The sequence below is a fragment of the Cebidichthys violaceus genome, unplaced genomic scaffold, assembly GCF_023349555.1.
Source record: "Cebidichthys violaceus isolate CVI_PGR_0920_01 unplaced genomic scaffold, fCebVio1.0.p SCAF_139, whole genome shotgun sequence".
Taxonomy (NCBI): domain Eukaryota; kingdom Metazoa; phylum Chordata; class Actinopteri; order Perciformes; family Stichaeidae; genus Cebidichthys; species Cebidichthys violaceus.
In genome coordinates this window covers 137,416-164,884 of record NW_027176306.1, presented here as the reverse complement: position 1 = coordinate 164,884, position 27,469 = coordinate 137,416, and the positions used below count along the sequence as shown (strand labels likewise).

Genomic DNA, 27,469 nt, shown 5'->3' with positions numbered 1-27,469 from the left:
GACTGTGTTCACACCACGTACACCAACACTGTGTGAAATATGTTGTTAAAATACTCAAAGTGCGGGTTTCAATATCAAAGATAAGGTTATCTTAATTCATCTTTTAATTGATGTTTGGTATTTAATTTTATAAATCAGTTAAGGCAAGTATATAACAATACAATGCGTCTAAAACAACGGTTTATTACAAATACATAATTTAATCACAGAAAGTTAAATTCAATCAAATATTGGTAAATTGTTTTGTATGAAAACATTTTTCTAATCATGCACCATTTGGTCAGTGTCTCCAATGGAAAATGAGAAAGTTAAGTTTCCCTTATATACAGTTTGCATATCTTAGATCAAATCAGACGTCGAGATTCGACACTATGCTGATGACTCTGCGCTTTGTCTTTAAAAGGACTTGATGAACTGGGTTTAAATCCCGGTGAAGGTCCCATCATTTGACTCTCCCTCCCTACTCACTCCAAAATGCCTTCGTAGGAAATGGTTAGATGTTTAACTCCATGATGATCAGAGTCTTAACTTCCCCAGATAGCGTCTCCCTGACTACAGCACAATGTGGAGAGAGTCTCTACCTCTTTACATCTCCCAAAAAGAACTAACTGTATTCAGTAACTTAGGATGCATCACAGCAGTCTGGGACAAAGACACATTAAACTTCACGTCTTCATAACATGTGAGGCCCTACCAGACCGAGCCTCTGGCACTGCTCAGGTCCACAGCTACACTGTAACATGAATGAATAAATCAGGTGATAATGCACTTATCGTCAACAATGTAAGGACCAAAAACTTCAATACTTTAAAATATGGCCGTAAACTCCATTAAAACACACCATTGAGCCACTGTTTGTCATGGTCCTGGGGTTTTTGTTTTCTCTCGTTTGTTTCCTGTTTTAGTTTGAAAGTCTTGTCTTTTTTTTCTTAAACTTCCTGCCTTTGTAATTGTTTGCCCCACTGATTTGCTTCACCTTTTCCTCGACAGCCCTGCTCCGAGTCGTCCCTCGTTTTCTCCCTTAATTTCTTGTGCATCAAGTCTCTGTGCTCCTGTTGTCTTTAGTCACTTAGTGTCTTAGCTCGTTACTTTTGGATCTCTCTCTGCCTGCTTTTTGGACTCTCGGCTTGTCAGCTTTTTCGTTTATTAAATCCTTTAACTGCACCAGTCGGCCTGATTGTTGCATCTGCAATTTGGTCCTCTTGCACTCCAAACTACAAAACCGCTGCACTGAAAGACGCGTTCCTTTAATGTGACCAACGGGGCACTGAAGTTTGAGTAAATCCCGTCCTGCTGCTATGAGCACTCACTGGAACACCTCGTGTATTAATCCACAGCCCAAAATAGTCCCAAATAAATACAGTATTTTAGTAAAAGCGACAGCGCCCAGTTGTTGTGGGTGTAAGTGTAACCACTGGGCCTTCAGAGCCACATAGAGGCTGTGTATTGAGAAACGGCACAACGCATTGTTATTTTATTTTTTTTATGTTTATTATAAGACAATAACAAAAAGGGAACATCGCCAGCTTTATCCTTTAAGATAAACATTTCAAACGTATCGATTATACTTCAGGATTTTAAAGTATTTATCTCATCTCAAGTATAAACATGTTATATACAGAGTATCCCCAGAGTGAATTGATTCTTTTGACGCAAGCTTTCATGTTCAAAATGATGTTTAAGTGCTTATTTGAATAAGACAGCCCATCATTATAAAGCTGCAATTATTTCTAAATATTCATCAAAAAAAGGAATAAGTCCTTCTTTCATTATATACATTTATTTAATCCTCGATAGCCACTGCAGAGTAAACCTCATCTCTCATGATGTATCAGAATTCTGACAGGCTTTGGTGAACGTTGCATTATTAACGCCAACGTGCGTTTCTTATTCCGCTGTTAATCGTTTCTACCGCACTCATCGCGTCGTCTCTCTCAGCGCTCTGGTCCAATATGGCCACCATCAGGTGCCGCTCTGCTCCTCCGTCACCCGGTTGGAGCAGTAGTCCTGAATACCTGGAGGAGGGAGCGGAGGAGTGAGACGAGGAGGATAGGATGGAAGATTTCCAAGGACACATAAATAAACCTCTGTGTTTAAAGATCTGTGTGTGTGTGTGTGTGTGTGTGTGTGTGTGTGTGTGTGTGTGTGTGTGCGTGCGTGTGTTTTTCATTAACTGCATGCGAAAACAAAGTAAATCATCCGTGACACAAACCACATTTGATTCATCGACTATAATCCCATGCTGCAAGTACAAGTTATTGAATTTGGGTCTTTCCCTCTTCCCTTTAAGTCGACTGCTTCCCATTTGTTAAGTGATCGCTTCTTCTTTCGTTACATTTAATCAGAATTGAGACATCAAGCAAAGCATCTAGTCATCAAAAAATGAGAGGGGACTTCGCTGGAATCCGTACGTGGACGTCAAACGTCCTTTCCACGGAATGTGACCGAATCTACGATAGGAAGCGGGAGGAGGGCCAACCGGACGTCTCAGAAGCTGGTGCGTGCGTTCCTGTAAAACACTCACTCTGCACGATATTCTGGTAGACTTTAGCGGCGGGAGAGTCGGGCACTTCACCGAGGAAAGACTTGCCCTCGTCGCAGCTTCGGGCTATCCTCGGGTCCAGAGGGACCTTTCCTAACAGGGGTAGGCCGAGGTCCGCGCACATCCGCTCCGCGCCCCCGCTGGTGGGAGGGAAGATCTGCGAAGTGTTCTGCAAAAGAAAAAAGCCGAGTTATGTTTGCATTTTTTTTTAGATTCTATGGATCCCAAAACTACAAGTAGGCTCTCTATGCATGCTGAACTCTGAACTCTGAACCATTTGATCTTTATTTATCCGGGAAAGATTCAAGATTTAGGATCCTGACCAAGACGGCACCATAAAAGACACACGTACAAAAATTGTGTGTGGATCATGAAGTTGGGTTACTGATTACAAAATAAGCAGTCAAAATCCTGATTTTTTTTTTTTTTTAGTCCTTAGTAGCGGATCAAGCTCCAAAAACAATGCATTTCCCACAATGCAACTCAAGTTCGTAACGCAGGCTTTAAGTTGTACAAAAGTCTTTTGTAGAGCCACAGAGGACGTCACACAACTGCTGTCACGGGCCGAGCGGTGATCTCCGCTAGAAAATAAACTACTGGAGACGCGTTAAGAGTTGAGCCACTACATTAAAAAAAAAAAAAAAAAAAAAAAAGGTCTGTAAACGCGCCGCGCGTCTCTTCCTGCGGGACGAGGCAGACGGGGGACGGTCCTGTGAGACAAAAGGAGCTCTTCTGTGACTCTCTCTGCGTGTCAACAGAGACGCTCGCTTGTGTTCTGACCTAATTTAGACTGCAACTGTAGCACTTTAAAAACATCCTCATAGCACAGAATAGAGAGGATCACAAAGCTTTAACGCTTCTCAGCAACAGCGAGTCCTAACCCGCTTTGCAGTGACAGCTCAGTGGTCGTGTTTGTTCCACCGTGACCTTCAACCGCTGTTTCGCTTTGCCCTGTGTGAGGCCAAACCGGCCAGACGTCTGCCGGTTTCGCCTCTGTGTGTGTGTGTGTGTGTGTGTGTGTGTGTGTGTGTGTGTGTGTGTGTGTGTGTGTGTGTGTGTGTGTGTGTGTGTGTGTGTGTGTGTGTGTCTGGTCGTCGTGCATCATCCGTCCAGTGACCTTGCACGCGGGACAAACGAAGCCGCTCATGTTCTCCACCACTCCGATGATCGGCAGCTTGACCTTCTGACAGAACCTGATCTCCTTTCGCACGTCCTGCAACGACACCTCCTAGAAAGAGAGAGCAGCAGAAAAAAGAAGGTGAAGCGAGGGAAGACCGGGGGGGGGGGGGGAAGACAAACACACTAGTGAAAGGAGAGAAAACTCTTTTCATGGTTCCCTTGAGGGAAAGAAAAAAAAAAGAAGCAGTTGACACAGATAACCTGGGCAGCTAGAAATGTTTATGAAAACAGAGCGTCTCCTGTGTTCGGGTAATACCCGGCTCATGTCTGGTTAGTTTTGGTCAAGTGAGAGTTGGAGGAATGAGGAAGCGATTCTCCTGCTGTCTGACCTTATTAGGCCTGGTCTAATTTAGGTATGAGGAAGTGTTTGCTCAGATGAAATCTGTCACTAAGTACAGTAAGGCTTGATTGATCAGGGACGCCCAACGACGACAACACAAACAAGCACAGTGACTCACTGTGAAAGATAGTGTGCAAGATTAAGAGAGTCCAAGCTGAGGGTCAGCAGAGCAACCAAACCATGCTGCTGTTTACAAAACAGCAGCACCAATATGGCCAACACATCCAGGTGAACGTAACATTAGGGCTCTCTCTCTCTCTCTCTCTCTCTCTCTCTCTCTCTCTAACTCTTTAATTAATTGCTATGGCATCAGACTTTCTGGAGCCTGTATACACATACACACATACACACACACATACACACACACACACACACACGCACACGCACACGCACACGCACACACACGTGACACTTAAGGTGTGTGTGTCCCCGTCATACAAACATGCCAGAAGTCCCGATAGTATTGTGTTGTATTTGTGCGTTAGTAAAACGAATACAAGGGTTGTGTACTACCTCGACAGTGTGTGTACCTTAGAGGAGTACGCCTGTTGATGCACAGGGTTCATTGTCCTGCTTTTATATAAACTAATAACTACTACATGGTGGGTTATAACTTTATACGGTGCGTTCATAGATGTGTGTGTGTGTGTGTGTGTGTGTGTGTGTGTGTGTGTGTGTGTGTGGTCCCACTAGAACATTGACTTTTTATGGGTTTTTTTTTTATTGAATAACACCATAAAAAAAAAAAAAGTGACAGCTGTGATGATGGCTTAATTGATACACTGGGATTACTTTGCTGCCAATAGTTCAACTGTGACTACACGACAGCTTTCGTGGCGTGAGGTCTTGGTCCTGTTGGACCGCGGCCTCCCGCCAGAGGGGAGGGACTCTTAGCAGTTTGTGTCCGGGGTGAGAGGGGTCGGCTACAATCTTTTGTTGGCCGCCTCAAGAGTCCTGGAGACAAACAAGTCGTGGTGGGACGGCAGATTGCAGCCAATCGCCTTCTCTGCCTTTTGTCCTTATCGTGTGTACTTATCGGCAACACTGTTCCAGGATGTTTGGTAATTCCCACAATACTGTCCTGTGGCAAAGGCAGTGTGCTGAGGTTTAGGCTGAGGAAACCCTTTGGTTAAGGTTAGGAAAAGATACTGACGATGTGTACTAACGGTATGTCTCTTAACCAGCCTCGAGCACTTACATGTGGGTGGAGAAGCGAGGGGTTTTCCAGTTGAGATGAAATTAGATCTCACCCTTTACTAAAAAGACTACCTTGCATAAAGGTCTAATGAGGTCATCCTCTCTTCTTCCTCTGTGTTCGCTGAAGTTCTTTATTTAGGGACACTACAACCAAACCTTATGTGTACCCCAAACTCACCCTCGATTGTCTAGAAAATAGCATGTGCTGGAATTATCTTTGCTGCGTCACAAAAAGGCAGAGACACTAGTTTGCGTCTCCTCACACCGGAGAAAGTTGTTCAAGTTTGCGATCAAACATTACGAGAGAGCTGCATTTTATATATATTTTATAATTACACAAAATCATTTTATTATATATATTTTATTTCATGAGGCATGTTTCGTTTTGCCGTCCTGCCATTCAGTCTGACTATTGTTTTTCTTTCCAGGAGGTGAAGTCCGTCTGTCTGACTGCATGTGAATGCAGCACAACACCATTGCATAATGCAAGGCGGCTGAGTGAAGGGTCATCATTCTCTCTTTCTCCGTCTGTTAACATCGTTGTGGCTATTAGTGTCACTATCATTATTACTCTCTAGTGTTAACCACCATCCGAAAAAAGTCACGACGGTTGAAAGTTATTCTGGGAAATGTAGGAAACCACCAACTAAAGTACAAGTAGTCAAATCAGCAGTGAACGCAGACGCAGAGGATATTTGAGGGTGGAATTTCCCTTTAAAGTGTAAATGCAGCTGCTCATGTGAGTTACTGCAGACAGTCATAGGTCGTATATATGTGAGCGTGTGTGTGTGTGTGTGTGTGTGTCTGTGTGTGTGCGCTACCTGTGGTGTGGTGATGATGACTGCTCCGTCAACGTGGGTGGAGCTCAGGTACTGGACGAGCGACAGGTGTTCGTCAGAGGTGCCAGGGGGCGTGTCCACGATGAGGTAATCCAGATCCCCCCAGTCAACGTCCCTCAAAAACTGCTTGATCATCCCTGATTTCAGACACACACACACACACACACACACACACACACACACACAGGTTATGATGGTGTGACACATTTTACACACACACACACACACACACACACACACACACACACACACACACACACACACACACACACACACACACACACACACACACACACACACACACACACACACACACAACCATTCTTCTTGGGTCCTCTCCAGATCACAGCGTCATCAGGACTACTGAGCAGGAAGCCAATAGACATGACTGCCAGGTTGTCATCCACATACTGCAACGCACACACAAATAAATAAATAAATAAATATATATAATGTATTTATGAAAATTTCTTCAACGAATGAAAACTAAAGCGGCTTTGTTTGAATTGACTCACCACAGGAGACCAGCCTGAGCCACTCTGGTGAACCTGCAGCAATAGAGAACAGATCACAGCTTTGAAGCACACGACTCCTCCATCACTGTGCGCCGGTGTGACGCCGCTAACATTACCTGTTCTCCCTCTAAGCCCATGATCCTCGGAATGGACGGACCACACATATCCACGTCCAGCAGGGCAACCTGAAAAAGGACAGAGACACTGTCTTTAGCCTCCTGGGTAAATGACGTCTCAATACGTCGTACTGCAATTTTCAAACAACATTTGTTAAAAGCAAAATGTGTGTCAAAATAATAAATAATAAAAAATAAATATTGTCGTGCTGCAGAGACGTCCTGGCCTACACATCATAGTCTGCAGACTTAAGAAAATATCTTTTTTTTTGGTACAGACCCTCATAAGAAAATATATATATTCCCTCTAATATTGCTATTGCATTATCGAACACAAAAATGGCAATTCGTTTTATTTATTTTTGAATCGTTCAGCCCTTATGGAAGTTGCTTTCTGTCCTTATACTGAACTTCATGACCGTTCTGTTAACCGTGTCAGCAGTGACATCTAGAGGCGTTTAGTTGATCTCCACAAGACACAGAAACTGGTTTTAGACTGAACCTAAAACCGTAAACCGGAGCTTCAAAAGGACACAGACAATGAGTTTAAGAGGTTGAAACCGTCATGCAGAACCCCTCGAAGAACGAATACCACACCAGAATGAATATGGCCGACTGGCTCCGTGGTTTTAGCGCAGTGAAAGCCGAGATGAAAATATAAATCGTTACCTCCTTCGTGCTGTCACTAGCCAGAGCGTGAGCCAGGTGAGCGCTGAAGGTACTCTTCCCCACGCCGCCTTTTCCAGACAGCACTAGGATCTTGTGTTTGACTGTCGACAGCTTCGCTCCGATCTCTGCTATGGCTGGAGGAGAGACACGGGGAGGGAGGAGGACGGAGGAGACGCTCAAAACGACAGCTCACTGAAATTCTGGTTCTTTTAAAACTACTACATTTTTACTGTTCAATTGAAATCAACCCACTAATCCCACATGTATTTGTTGAGCTGTAAATGAATGAGCTTAAAGTCAAGATGCGGTAACAAGTCTTACCCGGATCGGGGGCCTTGGTGGCTCCAGAAGCACATATTTTCTGGTTGGGACAGCCCGCACACGACGAGGACTTTCCCGCCTCCTCACTTTGAGTACCCGGGCAGTCTGACCGGATCAAACACAGACCAGGTAGCATCAGTGAGATCATCTTAAAACGTATTTAGAACCCAACACATGTTCTGGTTCTGGTGGCTGAAGTTAAACGATATATTTTTTTGCACCGCCATTTCAAACCTGGGCATGACTTTCTTTTGTATTCTTGTAGAGATGCCAGAGTTTCCAAACATACCAAAAGACGTCATGGTGCATGTTTGAATGTACATACATGTCACCACAGTATTTACACTTGACAGAACAACACTAAGTCTTGGACTTCCGGTGATGATTTTAACAACAATGACTCAGCAACATTTCAGAGAGCGGTGTGGCCGTTTATTAAACGACGACGAAGAAGAAGCCCCGCGTGTTCATTATTTGCCGTTCAGGCAACAATGACCAACGTCCGCTCCGACATTTTAGCCGCTAACGTTTATCTGTCTGTCGTTATCTAATGGCCGTCACGTTAGGAGACACACTTTAGTAAGTGCGTCACTGAACGTCACGACTCCACAAAATATTTCTGTTTTATTTCAGAGTACCAGTCCATATGAATATTTAATACTATTTTAGCTAACCGACAAGCGGAAAACTGTGATATTGCAAGAACGGTTAGCTAGTGTTGCCAACAGCAACAGAGACGAGATGAACAGTAACAGAGAGATGAACAGCAACAGAGAGATTAACGGTAACAGAGAGACGTTTGTTTGAAACACAACACAACCCGACAGCTAACGGCGATATTACAAATTGCGAATCAACTTTATTGCCTAAAAGTACCCACAAAAATCAAGTTTAAAGACTCACGCTCAGGTGCATTATCCGGTACGTCTTCCATTTTTACACGAGTGTCCTCCGCTTAAAGTCTTCCCCCGTCTAAGGTTCCGCATGTGCACAACTTCGATCCGATCGCGCAGTAAAAAAAAAAAAAAGAGTAATGAACACAAAAATGATGAAAGAAAAAAAATAAACCACGTCTAAAATGATTTTATTATATAAATATTTAAATATTTAAAATATACTTTTAACATGAAACAAGTTTGTGAATAACAGAAACAGTACAGACAAAACACCTGAACATTAATACGCAAATGTTTTAACAGTCAGAGTTTCATAATAATTCATGTACCTTAATTAGCTGTCTTATTTAAAGAGCTGCCAGAATTTTGCTACTATTTGATTCTTCCTAACTGTTCAGGGAACTGTACTAAAAGTATTCCATTTAGTATTTAGTGCTACTCTGTATTCACTCAGCATTCAGTATTGTGTTCAAACACAATTATCATGATTATTACAATTGCCAAGACAAAAACTGGTACTTGTGGCACAGTTATTGAAACCACTAACTCATGTCGCCAATCTATTGACCAGGGACGATAAACCATAAGCACATTGTCTGCTTTACACTAAGTTTAAAATTCCAAAACACACTTTTTGCAAATAACTACACACAGCTATCCTTAACTGAAATACCACTCCCAGTTATCAATCACCGGCACACATAATTCACGTGTGAAAAACACCTGTAACCAATTAGATCACTTAGAAATCAGAGCATAGGATTCATGGTCTGGTCTGTGGTGTGCACAGTAATGGATTAGAGAAATGCACTAAATTGTAACCTGAATTAGCAGCAGCCAGTTTATTTATTGTCCGAAAACCAGCGTGCTGAAGATAACTGTGTCCACTAGGTTGTGCTGTTGTTTAAATTGAGCAAAAGTTACAGCCAGGAGAGAGAGAGAGAGAGAGAGAGAGAGAGAGAGAGAGAGATTTATTATTTAAGTTTAATACAACTTCAACTTTGAGTTAAAGATACTGACACACACACACACACACACACACACACACACTCGTAAAAGTAACTGTTACCATGGTCTACCATATTCAGTATGTACATTGTTTACACAACAACATGGTGTTACTCATGTCCACTGTATTGTCGATGTCTCCTGAGGATATTAGTACCCTTTACAAGCACTTTATGGCCCCCTATGAATCTCTGAACTACTCACATGTATTATGTGTTACATGGTAATTATGTACATCTTCAAAAATGGTGCTTGATTATAACACGTGTCTTAGTAGCCCACAGTTGTTTCTGTTCAAACACATTTAAACTTTGTCACCAAGCTGTTTCATTGGCTCACTGGCATTATGGGAAAAAGGCGATTGGTCGATAGATATCGTTTGTCTGGCTTTGCAATTGAAGAGCAAGGAAGAAAGTGTTCGGTGTGTGTGTCTGTGTCTCTGTGTGTGTTTTCGTGCCGTCCCCTCCCCCAATTGTTTTCCCTGTCATGAGTGTGTAATGTGATATTTTCTTTGTGTTGACCCATCTGTCATTAACTGAGAAACATATTCAGGCAAACCTTTCACAAGTTTTATTCACTTATTCACACATACGATACGATAGTCTTTCAACCAACAGTTGGGCAGAACACTGATTTACAGTATATAAACCATTGTCTGTCTTTAGTACTTTGTATTCTAAGCAATGGAGAGGTAGGGACGGACACAAAGAGAAGGGTGCAGCGCAGAGAGACGGAGCAAAGACATGGATGGGGGTCATTAAGTGTGCAATTGATCCTTCGAGGCTAACTGAAAGTCTGAGCAGAGAAAGACAACAGTGCAGCTGGAGACTTGGAAAAATAGTTTGTGAAATTGCTATGATATCCTTCCTCTTTCCACTTCACTTGTCCTTCCATGCCTCTCCACACCCTTTAATGGAAACGCTGAGAAGGTTCAATTAGTTCCTTGAATGGAGAGAGAAGCTGGCACATTACCCCCGCGCACAGTGCTCTGCTAGACCTCTAGACAGGGTGAAAACAAACTCTATTGGACACTTTTATCCATATGAGATCATGCATATTTAAACCGGACGAGCCCAGCGGGAATCAAACCCCTGTTGTGGCAGCTAGTGCTCATGCGTATAGGCTCTACAGTACATTTGTACACTTGTACTGCCTATTGATGGAATACAGGAAGAAAGTAAACAAATGAATACCCAGTGAAAACAACACTGCCTTCCAAATTGCTTACTTTTAGCCATAATACTTTGCCTTTTTACTTTACGTACAGCTGCCCTTAGAAAGTATGTACTGTTTCACGCAGTATGCATTTAATTGGGACATACTACTTTGTAGTATATCCGCTTGGCTTGCATACTGCAACATGTTGTCCTCCACCCTTGGTGTTTTCGTCACACAGTGTGGGTACGGGTATTGGGACGTGCAGAAAGACTCTTTGCAAACTAAAGTGTGTTTGAAATGTGTCTAACCTGAGTGCAGAGTGCGGCGTAAACACATGACGACCCTGAAGGAAAGGAGATCAGTGTTGACACTGAAATGTACAGTTGTGTGTATTCGCTTTAGAGTTAGATGAGATACCACCATCTACTGTCTGTGTGGTAAACACAAAGCTACCAGCAGCTTAGCTTAGCATAAAGAGTGGAAACGGAGGGAAACAGCTGGCCTGGCTCCCTCCAAACGCGATAAAATCCACTGACCAACACCTCTGAAAGTCACTGATTGACATGCTACATCTTGTTCGTCTAATCCATTCAAAAGATGCATGCTAGCATTTGCTTACTAGCACTAAGTACAAAGTATATGCTAAGGCTGATTGGAATGTCAATATTCTTTGTAGGTATTTATTCATAAACCCAAATATTGGACAAATTAAAATGGACCTGATGATGATGAAAAGTTAAGTGATTACGATTCACCCTGAGGGGGAACATGAAGAATCGTAACCACTTATCTAAACCTCATGGTGGCGCTAGAGAAAAAGTCAGGGTATCACCAGAGTCAGTAGGATTCATCCTCCAGGGACCATGAATGTCTGTCGAAGAATTCATAGAAATCTGTTCAATAGTTCTTGAGATATTTTAGCCCCAGTAATCGCCCATCACTAGAGTCATGTATGTGTGTGTGTGTGTGTGTGTGTGTGTGTGTGTGTGTGTGTGTGTGTGTGTGTGTGTGTGTGTATAAATTACAGAACATTTGTTCTCCAGCACGAATTGTCGATCTTAATTAGTGTAAACATTTTAAACATTTTGTGAGTTTTGTGCAAGTGCATGCAGTTCATTTGAGCGATGACATCATCTGTCAGTCTCACACACACACACACACACACACACACACACACACACACACACACACACACCCACACACAGACACTAGATAGTCCATCATGAAGTCACGCACATTCTGACGAATCAGCAAGTGGTTTACGCACACACAACCCCGCACTTCTATCTTTGTGAGGACACTCATTGGATCTCCTAGCGCCTTACGCTGACGTTAACTATCACAACTTAATGCCTGACCCCAACCGTTACCGTAAACCTGAACCTAATTCGTCACAACCCTCAAACAGGCCTTTGAATGCCAAAATGTCCTCACTTTTCAAAAAGGTCCTCACACTGAAGGTCTAACACTCATGTTGGTCCTCACAAAGATAGCAGTACAAGTACCCCCACACACATGCACACACACTAATAGACTCAGGTCAGACTTGGTTCACAGAGTTACTCAGCACAAAAGTTAAGCCTTGGCTGCACAAGCAGTCATCACACTGGGAACAAGGCCACACACACACACACACACACACACACACACACACACACCATTCAGCCTTAACATAGCTCACACTTATTCTATGAGGATTAACAGGAAGTTTTGTGTGTGTTCGGGTGAAAGCGTGTGCAACGGTAGAGATGTCACACAACTGAAGAGGAAACAGGAAGTGAGTCGTTTATGGAAAAAAAAAGTTGGGTGTGATCTGGTAATCAGGTTACAGAAGCACACAAATAGTTTGTGGGCTTAATTTCATTTTATAAAAGGTGCCACTGAGCGCTGATCTTTTCTCTTCACATTCCACACATCACTCAGGTATCTTAGACACCGTGGTTAAAATGCTTGAAATGTAATTACCTATTTGTGAGCAACAGGGGGTTCTGATTGTGATGCTCCATCAAGCTTCGCAGTACACTCCTGCTCTTGTCCCTGCTCAGGCACAAAAAGGACCCTGTGGAAGTACAATGCAATGGGCTGCCTCGGTGTGGTCGTGTACGAGGAAAAGTAACTTGAATGTGCGGTTTGACGTCTTTGCCTTGCAGTAAAAGTTGACAAAGCGTCAACTTTTTTTTGCAGAGCTACAGAACCACGAAAAATGAATCAGTTGTTTCAGCAAACAACCCCAAAACAACATTTGTTTGTTTGTTTGTAGAGGCCAGATTGCCCCTTCGCTAAGTCTCGCCCTCAAACGCAGACTAGCCAATCGTAGAGTAGCATCGGTCAGTTCCATAAACTGTCATGACATCTTATTTTAGATGTTCTTCATTTTAGGTTTGTGGATTTAGAGCTAGTCACGGTCAAACGTTAATTGTGATACTTGTCACCCGGAGATGTTGGAAGGTTTCTAAAACCTGTGGAGCTAACATTAGCAGAGTACGCTAGCACATCGATAACTAGCATTAGCACTTCAATGCTACGCTAGCTACTGAAGGTATTCTGAATGTATATTGCTTTTTTAATAATGATTGTAACTGTGAATGAAGACCTACCCGGCTTTACAGGAACAGTATCGTTCCTTAATTTCATTGTCTTCTGTCTCGATCGCCAGGTGACGTGGTGGTTCACTTCTACACTGTGATCTGTAGCTTTAGCTTCTACTTTAATCTGTTTTTGCCGCTGAATCAGTTCGGCATTCTATATCCTTCAATTCCTTCATTGTGTCTTTTTTATTTTTTATTTTTAATCGATAATATTTATTCAGTTGAGTGCAGTTAGTGACAGTGTGTAGCATTGACAGCGTGACGGAGTAGCAGCAGCAGGGCTCGATTGCAGACGGTGTATTTTTTGTTTAATTTGGAGGATGTTTGGCTGAGATCTCCACTGCAGCAACCTGCTGTGCCAACACTGTGGTCTCATTGAAATGAGCGAGCGATTCAGGGTGGCCTGGTGGTTACACGAGTCTCAGAAGCAGGACGACAGAATCCACCAGGTTCAGTTCTTTCAGCAAACCACTTCTGTTTGTTTTGGGATCCTCCTCCATCGTTCTCCTTCCTCCTCTTATGAAATTCTCAGCTGCTACGGTCACGTCGGGTCATCCTCTCGGAGACTATTTTAACTGCACCTTGTTGGCCGACACTGAGTGTATCTGTAGAGAGTGCCAAGGATCCTGACATTAGTGTTTGACATTTAAGTAAATAAACTGCCAGCAGCTTCACCTGCTCTTTAAAGAGACTTTTAACGTTCCCTTTTCACCTCAGACACAGGAATGTTTGTTGCGCAGTCCACACCCAACGACAATGCAAAGTAACACACACCCACACGCATTAAACATAGACTATGCAAAATCATTGCTCACCATCATGAGGCACACACTGTGTACATGCGTGCACTTCTGTTCATGCTTTTGTGTGTGTGTGTGTTTGTGTGTGGACACTCCCTGAGTTGACTTAAGATTGTTTGTTTTGTTGATGATTCTTCAGAGAAATAGACTCTTGACGATGCACACAGACGAAGAAGTGATATATTTCTGGATTTGCTTGAAAAAAGTAACATCACATGTCAGGCATTCATAGTGTTCTGACATTATGATCACAGATGATGAAATGCAAAGAAAAAAAAATAACATAATTTACAATTTACTCCTAACTTACAAAGACTGTACTGATGTTCTCATACCTGTGGAAAGAGTAGTGAATCCTCACCAGCTTCCCACACACTGCATCCCACAAGATCCACATTTAAAATGTTTTTGTTCTTGGCAGTAGCCTTGGTTTGTTTCTTTGTTTTGTTTTAAGTAAATGCCCTGTATATGACGTGGAAAATAATTTGTGAAAATTGCTATATGTAGCGTCTTTCGAGATCCTGCAATAGAATATGTACACACACACACATGCTATCCACATGGAATTTCAGATATTTCTTGCAGTTATTCTGGTCGGGCTGCAGCCAAAAGAATCCCAGACATCGACTCTATCTCTGTGCCTCCGTCCCCCAGCCTCCATCACACCATCGCACCATCACGCGACTCAAACCACCGATCACACACACACACACACACACACCACCCGCTCCCATGACCAAACTAAATGAAGAAATAGCTAATAATAAACGAATAATTTAAAGTAAGTACAACCTTCACTCCAAAGAAACTAAACTCAGATCTTCAAAATAAAGGTAGTATTTCAATAATGATTTCTTTATATATATATACGTATATATATATATATATATATATATATATATCACAATATGTTTTCTGTCTGTTTAATACATAAATAGTCCATATGAAATAACCACATGGTAAAGCCTATTTGTTGTATAATGTATAAAAATCCTGTGTGTATTAAATACAAATGAGACAAGTATTTTCTCATTTTATTATCAATTTAGACAATGTCGTCGTGTATCACGATATATCGATATATATATATATATAATTTCATCACAATACGATTCAACTTAAAGATCCTAAATACATTGAATATTCGCCCAGGCCCAGGTTGATGAATGGGTTGATGTTTTGAAGTGTTGGTGTGTGTGAAGGTGAGATGGCGGTGTGTTTGTGTGGGGTTGGCCTGCCAAAACCTCCCCACTTCAAACAGCCTCTATCACAGTGGCTGAAGGCAAGAGAGCCTACGTGTGAACAAACACACACACACACACACACACACACACACACACACACACACACACACACACACACACACACAGTCTGAAGGGGTCAGAGGTCGTAAAAGAGGGGAGGTTGGGTGTGTTGGACTGATGGGTGGCCGGGCGGTGTCCCCTGCTCCCTCTCAGCTGTCCCGACTCGCTGCCTGAGTGGAATAACCCCAGAATAACCGTTGTTATCTCTCCGCCTGTGTGTGTGTGTGTGTGTGTGTCTGCATTGACAGTTGGCGGGCAGTTGTGATGACAATGAAAATATCTTTGTTCCGAGGAAGGGAGGCCAGTCGTGCGAGCCCTCCACTGTCAAAGTATTTATGTAAAGGAAGGAAGATTAGCAATCAGCTTATTTCTAGTAACGCACACTTAGATAGAAATGTCTTCCTCTGCATTCAACTGGAGAAAAAGCTGCATTTCCTGCCATAGAAATAAAAATGTTTGATCGAACCACAATTACTCTGACGTCAAGAAACACACACGATCACAAACAGGCAAGTAAGGCTATTTGTTCTTAAATGAAGTACTGTATTCATCCTCCCTTTTTCACCTTTCCACATTATGCAGATGACTTGACACTGTATGCTTGGGAACCTGTTTGAATCAGGAAAATATGGAGATTTATTCAGCTATCAATTGCGACTGTTCAAACTTTTTGAAGCGCAGCAGAACCTGGAGCTGTTTGCACGTGTGGCGCTGGGACAGAAATATCATTTTCAGCTGTCTGTTGAATTGTAACTATAATCATTTATTGAACTGATGCTTTTCCATCGCAATTAACTCATTTTTCGGACCAGTTTGATGAACGAAATGCACAATCAGTAATTATGAAAAAGAATATTTTGAAATTGGTGGTGGTCACCAATCATACCGTAATCGTTAAATATGTGGTTTTGACAGATTAGACGGTTAAACAGTGAGTCTGAATCTGTGCATGTGTTATTTGTAAGTGCGTCTGTGTTTGTGTGTTCATCGGCTGAGAGAGAAAGTGCCGATAAACTACCATGCCTGTGTAAATTACTGATCCTTGATGGCCGCCCTTCTTATCAGTGCAGTAGTTGTGCCAGTGCTCATTTCCTTGTTGATTTGTGGGCTTTGGGAGGCTCTGCCTTCTTTGTTTGTTTTGTGTGTGTGTGTGTGTGTGTGTGTGTGTGTGTGTGTGTGTGTTTGTGTGCGAGTGTGTTTTAAAAGGGACAAACGCTGACCTAAATCTTACAGTTCTCTCCCAGTTTCATTTTCTTTCTTCATTTTCAATCTCCAGTTTAAAATCCGGTCTGCTTCTAATGGCTCCTTCTGTGTCCAAACATTGTCTCATGTGGCCAGGCTGCTTAAGCAAACGAATGAAAATCTGGGGATGCAAATGCAATGGAAAGTAGCATTTGTGTTTGAATGACTGTGTGTGTGATCTTTTATCTTTACTACGCTATGGTCTGGTTACACACACACACACACATGGTTGACCGGGGGTGGGGGGTGGAGAGAGACGGAGAAACGAAAGGTGGAAGCAAAACTGTGCAGCTGCTGAATGTACTTCTTTGTGTTTGCTTCTTGCAACCTTTGTGTCTCCCCCAGGCTGTTGGTGCAAAAAAACGGATGTCAACTTAGTTGAATAAGTTATGTCATTTTCTTTCTTTTTGTTTCTCTTTTTTTAGATGATAGTTTTGACCACTAGAAAAAGCAGAGATGTGAGGCTGTGGCCAGTTTAGTTTCTTATACTTTGGGTCGTTTCTCCTGCAAAAAGCACACGAATCCTACCTCTCTTTAAAGGTGCCGCTGTCACAGCGAACTTCTCCTCGGTCCCATTACGTTTGAAAATGCGTCTGGAGTGTTTGTCACGTGCGGAGAAAACCACACTTTGTGAAGCTCTTACGTGTGTTTACGGTCCTCCATAAAAAAAACTGTATTTTAAACTCGTGCAGCTGTCTGACAACATCAACGGAAAAAGAAGTTGCCCAGGCGATGCCTCTATTTTGTTGTTTTGTATGTCCATTTGCAACAATACGCAACTTTCATCAAACTATAGTTGCGTTGGAACAGTTTTTATATTTGTGTGTGTGTCGGTGTGAACGCTGCCTGAGTCTCTCCCTCCTGCTGCCTGTGGAGAGGAAGGGAGGGAGGGAGGGAGGAGAGAGGTGTAGTAAACAGTTAGACCACCAGCATTGTCCCACAATCACTTCTTTCAAACTTTGTCACTGTCTCCTTTTTTTTTGCTCTGCATAATTTTGTATACATTTGTTTTTTCCACTCCAGTAATATTGCCTCTATCCTCCACTATCTTCTCATGTCTTTGTGCTATTCTTTTCCTGTGTTGTTCAATCTGCCTCCTGCTGATTGCCTACAGTAGCAGGCCTGAACAGAGCGGGCATGGACACACACACACACACACACACACACACACACACACACACACACACACACACACACACACACACATCCATGCTGTGAGAAACAGGAACAGGGGAGGTGGGGGGTTGTTTCCTGTCTGGCTGTAGATCTCTGTGTGTGTTTCTTTTTCTCTGTGTGTGTGTGTGTGTGTGTGTGTGTGTGTGTGTGTGTGTGTGTGTGTCTGGCACGCATCCAGGTAGTAAAAGTGCCGGGCAAGGAGAGGATTTTAGTTTCAATGGTCACACAGGAGACAGATGAATTTCATTTTGAAGGAGTTTCATGCTATAGGCAAAACAAAACAAAAACGTAATTGCCTTAAATGTGAATTGTTAAATATATATTTTTAAGTTCACCTTTTCGCCGACTATTGAATCAGGTCGTCTTCATGCTTGCTGCTCTACACAGGATGTCACTGCAGGAGGAGCAGTAAAAACTAAACACTGGAGATCATGGAGGAGGAAAAGTAGTCCCACTTTGTGCTGCTATCACAGTGACGGAGTCACAGACCTATGCATTCGAACAATCAACAAAATCTACAAACACACTTATTGTGTTTGTTGTGTTTCCGTGACCACACAAGTTGTGACACTGTGCATCACAGATCCTTCTTGGGAGAATCTATTTCTGTTTTGTCCATTAGTGGTGATCTGGGTTGGGATCCTCCAAACATCAGACATAAGTGTCAAATGCTTGGACTTTGGAATAGACATGTGAAGATGTCTGATCAGAGACTAACTATTTAACTGGAACATTTTTACACGGCCATCCCTGGGCTAAGGGTTTGAAATCTCTGTTTTAATATGAACAATAAATGAGCATTTTCCAGAACAGATTACTTCATGATTGTCAGGATATTAGGATCAAACTGTACCTCATGCACAGAGAAAAAAGGAGGACAGAATCTGTCTCACTTTTTGTTTTTCTGTCCTATCTACGAGGACATAAGGGATGCACTCTTTAGTGAAATGACTTCCATTTATGTTGATTTCTTTTGGCTGGATGACTATGAACAACTTCATCCACAGGAAAGGAACTATTTTTGTAAACTTTGTACATTTTATTTGCAAGGCCTGGGAGAGAAGGTCATTTTGTAATTAAACTTAATGAAATGTGTGTCCACTGCAGCTGTATTTTTGGTGTCTTATAAACCCATGACGGTTGGACACGTTATGTGCATGACCAAGATAATGAAGATATCTATCTATCTATTGAAGAATCAGCAGGAACTCCACTAACCATTCAGATGAAAGGTGATTCTGTATGCCGCACAAAAAAAAAACGAAAAATGAGCTTTCTCCTGTTGTGACTGTGTACCTAATAGTGGTAACACATAATGCCGTTTTCTGTGTAAAGCTACACAATAGATACCGATATAATTGATAAAAGTTATCACTTCAATTTCTAGGCTTGAAAGATCTGTTTGAATGTGTTGTTCATCCGGATGATCAGAAGAGTCTTTGAGCCTCAAAAAAAAAGAGAAGGGAATTCTGAAAATGCTCAAGGCTCAAGCCGGGGCTGAGGGAAGAGGAATGCGTGTCGCGGCCAATAACCATCCATCGTTTTTCTAGAAATGTGCTTTTCACACGACACGAATTGGAAAGAAATCGATGCTTTGCAGGTTAAGAATTCACACGAAACAATTCATAATTTCACAAATATAATGCATTACTATAGATTAAACATTTAGCATAATGAATGCACTTTTAATGTGCTGTATTTTAACTTAAATAAAAGTTTTTTTGGAATACTTCTTCCGCCACTGATTTGCAGTACTTGGGCCTCTTCCACTTTTATTATGCAATACTCTTCGCCTCCTGGTGATATGCTCCAGGAAAGCAAAGGCCTGTCTAAGACACTGTATTTCACAATGTTGGCTCACTCTGTCTGTCTTCTGTCTTTTTTTTATAGCATGTTATATTATATTTTTGTGACTCTTATTGTTATATTTTTCACTTTCCACCATAAGACCCTCATATATGAATACTAAAATGAAACACAGTCAGCAATAGAGTATTGTCTTTGCACCTTTTTGGGGGAGAAATGCGTTTCTGTGTTTCTTAAATATTGGGTGGAATACCTCCTTAGAAAAAGAACGCTCTCATTCACACTATTTACATAGTAATACTTCTTAATTAATATGCGTTAATGCTAAATTGTCTCAAAGGTGGAGTTCGACACAGCAAATAGCACGAGGCAGCGGTGACCTGTTTCCGCCCCAGGTGAGATACTACTACTTTGCTAAAAAAAAAAAAAAAAGATAATTCTTACAGGGTGGAGCTGTGCACACATTATTGTCTTCACCTGTGTGTCCAATACAATAGCATGAAGCATGATATGTTTCTACGGTGGCGTGCGGTGCGAGTGGGTCTCCGGTGTTTTGTGTTTACCTGTGTGGAGGACACCTGACACCTGACAGAGAGGTTAAGCCTGTTCCCTCCTGTATATGTGTGTGTGTGTCTGTGTGTGTGTGTGTGTGTGTGTGTGTGTGTTTGTGTGTGTGTTTGGGTGTGTGTTTGGGTGACAGCCGTGGTGCTGAGGAGCTAAGGATGATGGGATTGCTTTGTTGTTTAAACAGGAGACTAGCTGTGGGCATGTGTGAGTGTGTGCTGTTATGTGCAGGGATGCGATGTTGAAAAGAACAACAGGCGTGCAGAAGGGAGACACACGCAGGTGACGGACAACAAAAATGAAAGAATGCACCAACAGTGGTGCAGAGACGTCTACTTTTATAGATGCTCTTCTGCAACAGACCTCTCTGTCCATAGACATTCAGGATCTAATTAAAGGTTAAAGGTAGATGATCCTCCAGAATAGAGAACAAATGCAATCCTGTGACATTTTCTGGATATTTCCTGCAGTCTTTGGCTGTTAAACACATCATTACACATATCGAAACCTGTAGAAGATGGACAGACAGCGTGTGTGTGTGTGTGTGTGTGTGTGTGTGTGTGCTTGTAAAGAATCCGCTGAGGTATAAACAGAACGCAAAAGAGAGAGAGAGCCCATTGTATGAAGCGTTACAAGGAGTCATCGTCAGCTCAACGTACAGACTCCGTCCATCCCTCTTCACGTCTACGTGTTTGGGTTCTGGAGGGTACGCACGCGTCACGTCGTGACTCTCGGGAACGCGTATGAGCGCGCGACCGACTAGCCGAGAATCACTGAGAGTAATTACGGGAATTTTTTTGTCCACGGTGACCCGCTATTGTCACACAGCAAACACCACGAGGCTTTCCCATAGAATCCATACAGCCCTCCTTCCCGCCGTCTGCTATGGGAACAACATGTAAGGCCTACAATGAAGGCTCGAGCGGTATCACAGTAATTGGTTCATTTTTAAAGCCTCAAAGTGAAATTGTAATGATACTCAGGCGATTATTTAAACCATTCCCACTCTTTAAAAGAGGATAATAAATGTTTTACTGATAAAATGATGGCAGTCCCGTGTTGTGGCCACTCTGAACTATGTGCTGCATACCATCCCTTGACAATGCCCTCTTCATTACCTCGTGCCCGTCCTGACTAACTGTCTCCTTGTGACCCCGCAAAACGATCCCGTCCCGTCGCAGTGGTGACATCGGACCACCGAGGACGGGGGGGGGGGGGGGGGGCGAACAAAGAACCCGGAACGTCCCGAGCTCACAATGTGGACTTGGTCAGGTGTTGGACGGATCGCAGCAGACCTTTTGCACGTTGGATGATTGTTGAGGTTTTCAGTCAAGTGTTGGTATTTCAGTTATCAGTTATTTGCAGATGGAGAGTCTCGATGGGAGAGTCGTTAGTTGACTCAGCCCCAGAGTCAGACATGCCTTTAGAGATGGGTGTGACATTGTATAAACACAGGCCTTTCACACATTCAGCTGGAAATTAATACAAGTTGACTCGACTATTCTTGGCCTTGTAGCACAGTGACTTCCTGGAGTCTCGTTGTTACCGTGCCGGCAGGTTGTTTTTTCCCCTTTGGACAGAGACAGACCAGCTGTTTTCCCTGTTTTGTAGTCTTTGTGCTAAGCTAAGCGAAGCTAAGCTAAGCTAACCAGTTGCTGGCTGTAGCCGCATATTTACCAAACATACATGAGTGTGGTGTCAATCTTTTCGTCTGACTCTTGGCAAGAAAGCCAAACAAGTCTCGTGAGTAAGAACAACAGCAGAAAAACGTCGTGAACGAAACGACGCGCAACAGCTGGTGGTGATTGACGGGGGAGAGGACAGAGGTCGGAACTTTGATTGCAGAGAATTTAGGGGGAAAGGAAACAAAAGAGGGACAGAAAATGTCTTTCTCCAATATGTTTGTTGATTGCTCTGGACTTTTTCCACACACGTGTTTTTGTTGTACGACTATAGCAAACCGTGTGGAATCTAGTAGGGGATGTAGAACATTTGGGGCAGCAGTTGAGAAGAACTATGTTTTTATTATAATGAGCTTTAAGAGCGGAGAATCCAAACTGACCTCTCAGTGAAGCCCATTCTGTTCTGGGCGTTATTCCCAGGTGATAAAAAAAAGCAAATTACGAAGTCAAGGGTTATACAAATACAGAGAAATGACTACTCTTCTTGGATCTGTACCAATTTTCATTTTACCAATGAAAATGTGGAAAAAAGGGGAATATAGCCTGTTTATGAAATCATGACAAGTATGTGCAGAACCTCACATTCATTGTTCCTGTTCACTTCTCCATTTCTCTTTCATCCATGCCTCCCCTCTTGGTCCTTTTCACCATTCTTTCTAACCATTGGTGATTTTTTTCATCCCATTTCATCCTCTTAATTTCCTTTTCGTCTGACCTCGGCGGTTTGTTTTCTTGTCTCCCGCTCGATCTGTCTGCCATATGAGGAAACGCAGACTTTTAAACTTCCTCTCTGACCGCCATCATTATTTTTTTTATAGCTACTTTTCCCGCCGAGGCCTTAAACTCCTGTCACCAATCCGTTCATGTGTCACACACACACACACACGCACACGCACGCACACACACACACACACACTCACACACACACGCACACACACACACACACACACACACACACACACACACACACACACACACACAAGCACGCATGCACCTCCCAGCATATTAAATCCCAAACCACACCCAGCTCCAGCCCTCGAGTCCTCTCTCGCGCGCTCACGACAGCCTGTCCAGAGAACGTGCGCATAGAACAAACTTCTTTTTTTGGGGGGGAGACTACTAGTTCCAGCTCCAGCTGCCGTTTCGTCACGTTTGGAGGCTTTTTTTTTTTGTTCCTGCAATTTTTTTTTTCTCCCGATTTATTGATTCTCCCTGACTTCCCTTCTCACATAGACACACAGTCACATCTGGAACTCCGCACTCTTTGCTTCCTTCCCGGACCAAAAACCCGGTGAGTAAACTTGAGTATTTTTAGTTTGCATATTGTTTTGAATGCTGCTCGGAACCTTCTCTACGGGATTCATATTCCCATTTAAATTCCATGTGGCCGCGTTATGCCTCTCTAATACACCATTTACACTATTAAAGTAACTCTTCTGGTGAGTTTCAGCCCAACTTGTCCTTATTTACTGCTGTGGAATATTAAAAAAATATTTCTAAAATAACTGGTGCTCTGTCTCTAATACTTCCAGGGTATTTAAAACTCAGAGCAGGTGTATTTAGTTTCATCACAGATTAATTCTAAGGAATCTTTTTTACCCTATTTATTTATTTATTTTAAACAGATCGTGACTCCAGGTTTCAGACTTTGGAAATGAAAGGGGCGTTGTCAGCCATCAATGTGCGTGTGTGTGTGTGTGTGTGTGTCCGAGTGAATGAACAGCGTGTGTTTCCAGGGAAGATAAACTGCTATTTGTTTCGCAGGGAAGAGGAAATGTGCGCGCGTGTGTCTCATAAGTACTTTTACGTGTGTCTGCTGTGGACTACTATATTAGACTTGTCTCTGAAATATGGTGCTTGGGCTCGGTAAGGCTGCACATATGAGTAACACCACGCTACCGTTGAACCATGAACTTGGGCGTATAAACATGCCCGCTTGAAATCAGTGTGTTTCAATAGTGTTTGAATTGTATTAAAACGTATACAGCGTAGCCTAAGTGTGTTATTGAACTGAACATAATCAGATGATCGTAAGTGTATCTGTAAGTGCATTATTGCACTCACATGATACGCTGTTGACTGATTTGCATCTTGCTTTTGCTGAGGCAGGTGATCCCTGTTGCGTTCACCCATCATGGGGGTTCGCCCTCTAGTGGTCGACATCAGCAACAACAACTCGGTCCAGGTCTCTTCATGGTTAGAAGAGATTCTTTTCACACTGGGCTGCAGACAATGGAGATCCTCATCAGGCAATGTTCGCATGCCTGATGAAATCTCTGGAGTAATCTGGAGATTCAGTGTCACATGAAGTGTGGAAGGCGTATCTATAACATGCAACAATCTATTAGAAACTCATTCCCCCCCCCCCCCCCCCCCCCCCCCCCCCCCCTGTTGACATGCAGTTATGAATTATCATTTGGACACCTTGAAGTTATGAAACAAAAAGAAACTTGGTAAAATATAACTGAAGAATGAACAGAAGTCGTCATTATTCCACCACCTTCCCTTCTCTCGGCTTTTAATTTAGTTTAATGAGCCCCAACAGTCACCAAACATACAAATGTGTGAATGTGTCACACAACCACAAGCTGAATGAATGGCAGTTAAAACCTGCAGCATGTAATGTGGTAGCTCCCCCCCCCCCCCCCCCCCCCCCCCCCCCACACACACACACACACACACACACACACACCAGATTCCAGATGGCAGACTCAACGGCCTGTGACTGAAGTTTGATCTGAAGTAGTGCAGTATTTGGACTCTCACCGTTTAGGGTGTGATGCGACGCGACGCCCCCCGGACACTTCAAAGGCAGAGTGTCAGCGTTAATTTAAAAAGTGTTTCCAGGTCCCACTGAAAACGCAGCAGGAAGAGAAAGAGAGAGAGAGGTGTGGGATATTTGATAGGAGGCGGATTAGTCATGGGGGGTGTGAGGTTCTTAAAAAGGCGCTGACAGATGAAAACTATCAGGGAACAAGTGTGAAGTGACTGAGAGTAGAAGAGAAGGAATAAGGAAGAGAATGGGAGGATGGATGTCTCTCTTTTTATTTTTTACCAGGTGTTCCCAGCTTCTCTCTGCCATGTGGGAGTCATTACTCAGCGCTGCCACTTTAAGAATGTGTGTGAAAACATACCCACACACACACACACACACACACACACACACACACACACACACACACACACACACACACACACACACACACACACCGAACAAACCATGTTGGTGTCCAACATGAAAGAATTCCTGCGTCAGAGGGAAGTCTTTTTAAAGTTTAAACCCAGCAGGAAAACCGGTGTGTGACGGTGTGCGCATTTGTCATTTAGTTAAGTTTTTGGTTCCTGAAGGTGGCATGTCGCACACACACACACACACACACACACACACACACACACACACACACACACACACGCACGCACAAATACAGGCTTCATTGTGCATTGAAACAACGATTCTCCCTTCTCTCCCGGTAGTCAACACAACTCAGCATAGCTCAAATATTTACTTCAGAACCAGTTATTTTATTACTTGATTTGAATAATTCAGAGGGACTGACAGGTTATGAGTTATAACAAAAGATCACGGGAATGTCGAGTTATTAGTCTTGCGTTGTCACTAATAAAACAGCCTCATGACCGTTATGAATAAATTCAGTTTGAAACCGCGCGTTGTCTGTTTGCGCTGTGAATGCATCATTTGTTCGCGCTTTATAATCAATTTTCCAAATGCTGAATTTCTATTTATAATCGCCCCCCTTCCCCTTTAACGAGGACGATCCTCTCTTGACGTATGTAGAGTGTGGATATGAGAAAGAAAGTGACAGAGTTGCATCAGGATGTGAATGATCAGCTCCTCTTCTCTCACTCGCTGGGATTTCAGGATGACGAACCTGTAATGTTTGGTTTTCACCTCCAGCCAAACATGACATGCTAACTGTTAGCAACGTAGCATGTTAGTTCTGAAGCGTTGAGCTTGTAGCACAGCTTCGTGTGAGGACTCATGCTGGAGAAGGTTAGACCTCATTTCAGTCACCTAACCACAAAGTTTACGACTTCAAGGCGAGGGGACTGGAAGTGCAGAACGACTCGCTTACTTCCAGGTTTTAGGACTCATCCCTGCAGCTCTCTATTGGGACGCAGCCACTGCGGCTTATCCTCTGGCGACACCCGCAAGCCAAACTGTCAAATATTTGGCTTACTAGCGGTGAAGACGTGCAAGTAGCAAAGTTGTCTCTTCCGCTTTCGTTCGGTTTTGCACTTTGCTTCGCAGGGGGGGGGGGGCGCTCGGGCAGCCGGTCCCTGTTTGTGAAAAGGCTCCTGTGAATCCACAATGAGAAGGATTATAGCCGTCGCTCTGGGCAATCTGCTTCTAATTATAATGCTGTAGTTGCTCCACTGCCACTCAGATGACTCCTCATGCGTCTTAAAACTCAAAGTGTCCCACTGCTCCGGAAATGCTTAGCATGAGGTCAAATGTCGCGTATGTGACGATAGTAATAAAGCTTAAAAGGTTTAAACCGTGAATGTGCAAGCTGAGTGCGTGTGTGTGTGTGTGTGGGTCTACAGGTTTGTGTGTGTGTGTGTGTGTGTGTGCTCTTCCCAAACAATGCTCTGTTTGGTCACTGGCTTCACTCCAGGGAAGATGTGCCTTTTGTGTTTTCTCTAAAAATAAGCCTTCGCTTGGCTATTGTTGCTGTGTACACACACACACACACACACACACACACACACACACACACAGACACACACACACACACACACACGGTTGTTCCCTTTACACTGTAAGGCCGTGTCTGGGGGGGGGGGGCGGGGACACAAAGCAAAAATAAACATTCTTGGTTTCATTCTTGACTTTTTAGGAAACTTGAGTCTCAAGTCCCCCTTTTTTTTTTTTTTCCAGAGCTTTTGACCGCACCTCACCGCCATCATCAGCGGATGGTGTTTGTGTGTGTGTGTGTGTGTGTGTGTGTGTGTGTGTTTGTGTTGCCTCAGTGTCAACGCACAACACACCTAAAAGCTACTGTGCAAACGATCCGTCTAACAGGGACGGATCTCAACCTGTAAAAGAATATGAACTCAATATTCAGTCAAATAAAAGCTGTTTTGTTCGATTTTTCTCCCCCGACTGTTTTGACCTCATGGAATAAAATACAAAAGCGAGGCGTCAGTTCAAAAATGTTGCAAACCGGTGCCGATGAAGGTATTATAAGGGCTCATGAAAAACGAGGCACTCGAGGCTAAAGAATCCCCTGGTAGTGAATCCCAAGACTGCGGGTTTGGAGAAGGAAATGTTGCACATTGAGTCTCAACTGTACGACCTCATAAGGGGCCAGAGGGCTCCACTGGAAGCCGTCATTGCCTTTCCTCCTCTTCCCCAATCAGTTTTTCCATCGCTAGACAGAGAGAGAGACAGAGAGAGAGAGAGAGAGAGGGACAGTGAGAGAGAGGGACAGTGAGAGAGACGGGGGAGTGAGATTCAGAGGCCCAGTTAAGTCTGTGGCTTTGTGCTTTATGAAAAGAGTTTAAA

The 27,469-nt window shown here is 43.1% G+C and overlaps 2 protein-coding genes across 2 annotated transcripts in view; one reads left to right on the top strand and one right to left on the bottom strand.

The window, feature by feature from the left end:
• Positions 1 to 1,466: 1,466 nt before the first annotated feature.
• Positions 1,467 to 8,706, bottom strand: nubp1 (nucleotide binding protein 1 (MinD homolog, E. coli)). The gene is made up of 10 exons (XM_068708193.1): positions 8,622 to 8,706; positions 7,719 to 7,823; positions 7,398 to 7,531; positions 6,729 to 6,797; positions 6,613 to 6,645; positions 6,417 to 6,507; positions 6,080 to 6,234; positions 3,660 to 3,770; positions 2,525 to 2,711; positions 1,467 to 2,015 (listed from the first exon to the last, which is right to left on the bottom strand). Exons 1-10 carry the CDS (start codon positions 8,650 to 8,652, stop codon positions 1,963 to 1,965), a joined length of 969 nt encoding a protein of 322 aa, XP_068564294.1. The 5' UTR covers positions 8,653 to 8,706; the 3' UTR covers positions 1,467 to 1,962.
• Positions 8,707 to 22,825: 14,119 nt separating this feature from the next.
• Positions 22,826 to 27,469, top strand: part of emp2 (epithelial membrane protein 2) — a 10,412-nt gene continuing 5,768 nt past the window's right edge. Inside the window, 1 exon segment of the mRNA XM_068708192.1 lies at positions 22,826 to 23,233. The gene's annotated coding sequence lies outside the window, so the exon portion shown is untranslated.

Bases quoted from the DNA above. Each gene is read 5' to 3' on its own strand.
- nubp1 (XM_068708193.1), bottom strand. From the start codon at position 8,652: ATGGAAGACGTACCGGATAATGCACCTGAGC. The intron at 7,824-8,621 runs GTGAGTCTTTAA...TGATCCGGTCAG, and splicing joins ACCGGATAATGCACCTGAGC to ACTGCCCGGGTACTCAAAGT. The intron at 3,771-6,079 runs GTAGCGCACACA...CTCTCTTTCTAG, and splicing joins TCATCATCACCACACCACAG to GAGGTGTCGTTGCAGGACGT.